Raw genomic sequence first — 7,597 nt, 5'->3', positions numbered from 1 at the left:
GACCAATTCATTCTCGTAAGTAAATCACATTAAAGACTTCGTTCAATATATCTCAATGTTGCGAGTTGTATAGACGGAAGCGTAGTCAGGTGGGTGCAGTGCGGAGACGAATTTCCAACCACGCAACGTTTAACTCGGCTAAGCTTTTAGCGGACTTGTTATGTCGAATATACGAAAGGTCCGATTTGATTTTTATTCCAATAGCAGTAAGGCATTGATTGGTGTTTTGATTTATTAAGTTACAGAATAAGTATATTATATATTGAACATCGTGAGGATATTTAAGTATGTAAGTACAGTTTCAGAATAAATATATTTAATAAGTGAAGAACTTTGTGCCCCTTTTTAGGTACATTGTGCGCGGAGGAGTGTGAGATTTGGCACGATTAAAGTTCATATACGAAGGAGTGTAGAAAATTAAAATTTATGTATAATATGTACGTCTTAATTAGACAGTAGAAATTCGACCACGAGACGACTAATATAAATGAATTATGTCAATTTACATCAGGCCAATGTTGTGGACTAAAGTCTAACAACTTTCAACGGCAAGGATAGTGGTGGGATAGTATATAAAAACACATTAAGACATCAACCCCGAAGCGGTAGGCAGAAGTGCAACTAGAATACCGACCTTTACCAGCTTAATGTGAGTTTGGTATTTATTTTGAACTTTACGCATCACACAAAAGAAAATGATATTCTGGCATTATATTACCTGTAAGCAGCAATAGCCAAGTTGGGTGAGGAACGGACCGCCGAGATGTTCGCAGGTTCAAAACCCAAGGGCACACATCTCTGACTTTTCTAAAATTATGTGTGTTATCTTTGTGAATTATCGCTTGCTTTAAGGGTGAAGGAAAATCATTAACAGAAACCCTGCATACCTGATAAATTCTCTATAGGAATTTTGAGGGTGTGTGAAGTCAACCAATCCGCACTAGGCCAGCTTCATGGACTAAAAGCTAATTCCTCTCAGCAGTAGAGGAGGCCCCTGCCCAGCAGTGGGATAGTATATAATACCGCGCATATCTATAGTTATTACTTAACAACATAACTTATAATAATACCTCTATATACCATTTCCGTCCTATCTAGAACGACATTAACAACATTAATTGCCACGCTCCCTTCATAGACAAAAATGCCCAAGGGCAAACGTCTAAATCTAAACAATATAGACCGTATTCCATTGTGTTACGTGTTTTATTACATTGTAGTTGATACTATACATAATAGACGCCCTCGTCTAGGCGTATAAATGGGAAACTATTTTTGACAAAGGGGCCTGTTAGCGACACGACGACTTCGCGGCCGCCGTGACACTGAGGCCCGTCGACGACGCTGCCTAAGGAGCGACGTTACGGGACGGCGGACGCAGCGGGACTGAAGCCCGCGCGCCGCACGCTCAGCGAGCGACCCGTCAACGCCGCATCCAGAGGAGCAACGTCGCGGGACGGCGGTCGCCGCGCGACTGAGGCGCGCACTGCACGCGCTCGACGAGGGACCCGGCGCCGGCGCATCATGGAACGACGCCCCGCCCACCAGAACCCTACGGCCAATCAGAGCGACGGACGCGCCAACGAGGGAAAAACGGCGGGCCAATGACCGAAAAGTGCGTAGGAGGCACACCCGTGCGTTATAGTGCCTCCTAAACTAGTATGTAAGTCGGGATATTGTATGCGTAGTTTGTCACGTCGCTTTTTTACAAGACACAACACATTCCGCTCTGAGCACCCGACTCGAGCGGTCCCTTTGGCTTTTACCGAGTACCTGCTCGGTAAAGCCATTGTCCCGTTTCCGAGTACCTGCTCGGAACGACCGCAGCGACCTCGCTGCACGCCACGGACAAAGGGAACAATAGGGCATTGTCCCTGTTGTTACCTGCGTCCATTGTTTGGGTCCGGCCGCGTCCTTCTCAGGACAGGGTCAAACCCGTTTCTGTATCGTTTCTCGACAATTTTGCCCCTTCAGGGTTAGCTCGGTGGTAAACCTAACGGTGATAACAAGCCGAGCTAGCGGTGACTCCGGCCCGCGCTGCGCCCCTCAGGGCTAAAGCGAAGCCGGACGGGTGCGGACAAGGAAGCTGTGGAGACACACCACAGTTTCCCCCCGCATATCTCCCCTTCCCAAACCCCTACCCTATCCCTTTCACTCCATCCCGTGTGACGGTTGAGCGTGCGGACCCCTAAAAGGTCCAATACCGTTTACGTCGCACGGCTTGTTAGGGAACCCTTTCGCACATTAAGATTGGCAAAGGGAGACAAGCTTAGGGCACACCTAATTTTAAGTACATCCCCTCGCCTACACCCGGCGGGGGAGGGTCACTCACGCACACAACCCCGGGCACACCCACCCGGGGACGTTTGTACGTACTTTTTAGTCACGCGTTCGTTCACAGTGCGATAGCCGCCTGGTTTCTTGTGGGTTCTTTCCCAGGCGGAACGCACCCGGGTCCCGAACCCACTCGCGGCCCTCATTCATTCTATTTCATGCCCCTAGGCCCGGATTCGCCCGCAATGGCAGAATCTAGGCCTATGGACACTGACGAGCCAGCGTCGGATGTCAACAAGGCAAAACACGCCATGCTGACAGCCCTCGCCTCCTACATTAGGGACGACCCAATATTCAGCTCATACGTGCGCTCGATATTGGTCGCCAACGAAACCCCCGTGCGGTGCCTGACTCGCCGGAGTCGCCCGCTTCACCCGCGTCCTCTATTGACTCACCTGAGTCACCCGCTTCCCTCGGGACTCGTCGGAGTCGTCCGGGTCCTCGGACGGATCTAGTCCGCCCGGGAGCCCGGCCGACGCCGTCGATCCCGACCTCGCCATGGATTCCGATCCAGGCGCACCCCAGCTTTCCGCTGTCCCCGTCGCTTGCGCGTCCAAGCGAGCTGTTTCCCCTGACCCCTGCGAATCGTGGTCTGGGGCCGCGTCGTCGGACCTCGACGACGACGGCTTCACGACCGTGAGGAACGGGCGCAGGAAGAAGCAGCGTAGCTCAGACGCTCCTGCCTCCCAAGCGCCTTCTGCGCCGTCCGCGCCTTCCGCGCCTAAGCAAAACCCGCGGCTTCCCAGCCCGCGCCCGCTAGCTCGACGGATTCGTCGCCACCGACCCAACCCAAGGGGCCTAAAAAGCCACCAAAGGTCAACCTACAACTTCCCGAAGGGCCTCCCTTCAGTCCTTTTTGATGCTCTCACCCGTGGGGCATTAAAATCCCGCCCAATGCCTGGAACAGTGGCCAAAAACTACTGTCCCTCCAGCCCGGGTCAATTAGCGACCACCGCGAGTTGACCAAATTTCTAGATAGCAAACGCTATCATTATTACACCTTTGCGCTCCCGGACGAGCGCCGCTATAGGTACGTCATCCGTGGCATACCCGCCAAATGTCGGCCGCCGAGGTCCAACAAGGCCTCCCGGCCAAGGGCATCGCAGCCCTAGAGGTGCACCGGATGCACCGTAAATCGCGATTGTCACGACGTGGCATACAGTACGAGATGGTCCTCGCCATCTTGGCTACCCCGCGGACGTAAAAGCTCTTTACGAGCTTCGCGACATTTCGGGCCTTGGCGGCTTCACCGTCGAGACCCCACATAAGACTAGCGAGGTTGCGCAGTGTCACAACTGCCAGAAGTATGGCCACAACTCGCGTGGCTGTCGCCTCCCGCCAGGTGCGTCAAGTGCCTCGGCGAGCACGGCACGTCTGAGTGCCCGCGTCCGAAAGATAGGTCCCAGTGCACGGAGCCGCCTTCGTGCACCAACTGCCGGCAATCTGGCCATCCGGCCATTACCGGGTGCCCACGGGCACCCAAATACAAGTCCAATTATAGGACCAATCAGGCCCCTAAGGCCAAGGCCCCTCAGGCCGAAAAAATTGTTTTGGCCCCAGCCCCGACACGTAACCCGTGGTTTCCCGCCACGGTACGTGCCGACTCGCGTCCCCAGGCCCAGGGCGGTGGTTCTCCCGGAGGATCTCCCGCCACCCCGGCCACAACACCAGCAGCGGCGGCCACTGTTCCCGCTCCCGTCCCAACGCCCTCGACCTCCAAGGCTACCTCTTCCAAGGTAGTCAAGTCGAAGGCTCCCGCACCATCCAAACCCCAGGTGGCGGCGACTCCGTCGTCTAGCGGCGCGGCTTCTTCATTCTCTCTGGTTTCCCCAGAGATTATCGAACTCCACGCGCTGATCCACGACTGCTCGTCCAAAATGAAGGCACTGGGTCGCTCTGACTCAGTCCTTTTCGCCCAAATTTATAACGCGCAACAGCGCATATTCCAGCCTCACTATGGAATCCATTTTCTCTCCGTAATGGCTTCTCCAAACGGAAATAACCCATCGCGACTCAAGCCTCGCTCCCTCAGAGTGGGCTTTTTCAACCTTAATGGTATACGCGGCCAACGAGCCGAACTCTCAGACTTTGCTCGCGATCATAAATTGGACGTCTTCCTCCTCCAGGAAACGTTCCTCAAACCCTCCCAACGCAGTCCCAAACTCCCCAATTTCAATCTCGTGCGAAACGATCGCACCGATGGCCCTAAAGGTGGCACTCTCATTTACTACAAAAGGTCCCTGCATTGCATACCTCTCGACCCCCGAAAGCCTGAGCAGCATTGAGGCTTCAGTGTGCAGGCTTTCTATGACAGGACACCCGCCGATCACTCTGATCTCGGCCTATCTCTCTCCCAGTAAGGAGCTTCACCCAACGAACTTGTAACCCTACTTAGTATGGGGAGTCCGTCCTTCTGGCGGGAGTGACCTTAACGCCAAGAACACTCTCTGAACTGCAACTCTACCAATGGTAGGGGTGCGGTACTCGAGAGCTGTCTTGACGAGATTGACATGAGCATTCTGGTTCCTTCTGAACCCACGCACTATAGCTTCGTAGACGATAGTTACAGACCAGATATTTTAGATATAGCACTCGTAAGGAACGTATGTCTCAACGTGCGTTCCTGCGAGTGTTACACGAGTTAGATTCAGACCACAGACCTGTGATCCTAGATCTAGGCCCCCATAACGGTCCCTCAGACACAGGTCCTAACGACAGGGTGAAAGTGTCGACGAATTGGCGGCTCTTGAGCACCAAACTCGCCGATACTTCATCTAATGCTCTCTTCTATTCCGCCCAACATCGTGACTCGCGAGGGAATCGCACGACCGGCGCGATTCGCTCCTTCACCAACCATCTACACCACGTCTTGAGCGAAAGCTCCGAGAGGGTGCCCGAGACCGGCAACGGTCAAGGGCATCTTCCCGATGACGTGAGATGGGTGCTGAGGAGGCGAAACGCAGCACTAAAGGCCTGCGTGTCTGACCCTCCCGGATCGACGGCGTCTCGCGCGTTACCTCCAACGTGAGGCCAGACGTCGCGTAAAGGACGCCGTCGATTCGAGGTGGGAGCAGCACTTGTCGGAAATCCAACCGACCCACATGGCCTTTGGAAGCTGGTCCGCTCTTTCAAGAGAAAGGATGTGGCCTCTTTCCCCGCTCAATCGTCCGAATCAACGCCCCGCGTTTGACGACGACGAGAAAGCGGAATTATTAGCCTCCACCCTGCAGTCTCAATGCTCGCTCGAAACAATTCCCGTAGACCACGATCATCTTGTTGCGGTAGACACTTTTGTCGAAAGTAGGAACGCGATCCCTTCGCCGCCTATTCCGCGACCATTTCAAACAATCGACCCGGACGTCGACGCGCCCCCGACCCTCGCGCCGGTGACGATCGAAGAAGTCGTCACCTGATCAAGGCACTAAATAGGCGAAAAGCCCCCGGGCTGACGGTATCCCCACTAGGTTACTGAAAATGCTACCGGGGCATCTGGTCAAGGTTCTTGCTGACATCCTCAATGCAGCATTCCAGAACTGCTACTTTCCTGAGGCCTGGAAAGAAGCAGTCGTGATAGGAATTCACAAGCCGGGTAAACCCGCGTCAGAACCGGCCTCTTATAGGCCCATTAGCCTACTTAGCACGATAGGGAAACTTTATGAGCGGATCGTCCTCGACCGTCTCAAAATAGTAGCTCACTCCCACAATCTGCTCCCTCCAGAGCAGTTTGGTTTTCGAAATAGGCACAGTTGCGTGCATCAGATACTCCGCATCACGGAGCATGTCTATTCCAGATTTAAGTTAGGATTCTATACCGGTGCTCTCTTCTTCGATATTGAGAAAGCATTCGACAAAGTGTGGCACAACGGCTTGTTGTACAAGCTGTACACTCTCAACGTGCCCACACAGCTCGTGCACATCATACGAGAGTTTTGTCGAATCGCGGTTTCAAATATCGTGTCGAGGGCACCCTCTCCTCTCGTCATACCATCTCGGCCGGAGTCCCGCAAGGCTCCGCGCTATCACCTTTTCTATTCTCGCTATATACTAGCGATATTCCTAAATACAAAGACGCCCATCTGGCGCTCTTCGCGGACGACACGGCGATCTACGCTTCACGTAGAGAACCGGAACATGTGGTGCGCATTTTGCAGGCCGCCGCCGACCAGCTCGGCGAGTGGTTTCGCAAATGGCGCATCACTGTCAACCCTCCAAAAGCCAAGCTATCCTATTCCATAGGAAGCTTCAGAAAGAAGCGCCTAACGCTTCAGTTAGATTGTCTGGCCAAATCATCCCTTGGACCCATAAGGTCAAATATCTAGGTGTGATCCTTGATCAGAGGTTGACCTTCGCCCCACACGTAAATGCGGTACGCGCGCGAGCCGCATTCGCGATGGGCCAGCTCCACTGGCTCTTAAACAGAAAAGTAAGATGTCTATCCGCAACAAGATTAGGATCTTTACTACGTGCGTTAGACCGATCATGACGTACGCGTTCCCCCCGTATTCGCGCATATACCGCCTGCTCGACTTCAGCGTCTGCAGGTGTTACAAAACAAATTCTCAGACGTGCACTCGATGCCCCGTGGTACGTTCGCAATCGCAACCTCCACGTGGACACCGATATGCCGACCATCAGGCACTTTATGCACATGGCCAGCAGACGCTATTTCGATAAGGCGGTCAATCACCCGAATCCGTTAATCCGACTAAATTCTAAATACACTCCATTTGACCGCGCCAAATGGAGAAGACCGCGTTCAGTCTTATCAGATCCAGAGGACGATATAACTCTGGCAATACGTAGAAAGCACGAGCTGCTTAAAAGCTCAAACACTCTCAACACGACCGCTGCTCCGTCCTCGCCGTCGAGGACCTCGCCGCGTCCCCCGTCCTCCCGACCCTTCTGATAATTCCGGCCCGGGCGCCGATGTAAACATGTTAGACGGTTAGGTCGTTTTTCGCTCCTTCGCGTTTCCATAATCGCTGATGTCCCCAAAACATCCTCTCTCAGTGAGCCGTCCTGAGCCGAGGTCGTGACCCTTTAGAGGGTCGCCCTCAGCATGGTCACTTAAGGGCTCGCAGTGCCTAAAGCACGCACCCGCAAGACCGGTGTGTTTGTATAAGCCGGCCCCGCTGTATAACAAACAAACGTAAGACAGGATCAAAAAAAAAAAATGCGTAGTTTGTAGTTCGAGGCAGAATAAGAAAATTAGAGTACGAGATAAGCAGATTCGAAATAAAACCAGTGAACAAATCCGTGGAAG

The 7,597-nt window shown here is 53.3% G+C and overlaps 1 protein-coding gene across 1 annotated transcript; it reads left to right on the top strand.

Annotated features, from left to right (window-relative positions):
• Nucleotides 1–2,832: 2,832 nt before the first annotated feature.
• Nucleotides 2,833–4,217, top strand: LOC119193578 (predicted GPI-anchored protein 58; the record flags this gene model as incomplete). The annotated part of the gene is made up of 2 exons (XM_037447226.1): nt 2,833–3,149; nt 3,677–4,217. Coding segments are annotated over exons 1-2 (858 nt in total), but the record flags the coding sequence as incomplete, so codon positions are not given.
• Nucleotides 4,218–7,597: the final 3,380 nt, after the last annotated feature.

This window comes from Manduca sexta, unplaced genomic scaffold (assembly GCF_014839805.1).
Source record: "Manduca sexta isolate Smith_Timp_Sample1 unplaced genomic scaffold, JHU_Msex_v1.0 HiC_scaffold_732, whole genome shotgun sequence".
Lineage (NCBI taxonomy): Eukaryota > Metazoa > Arthropoda > Insecta > Lepidoptera > Sphingidae > Manduca > Manduca sexta.
Note: the sequence above shows the minus strand (reverse complement) of the source record. Positions and strands in the feature narration are given on the sequence as shown.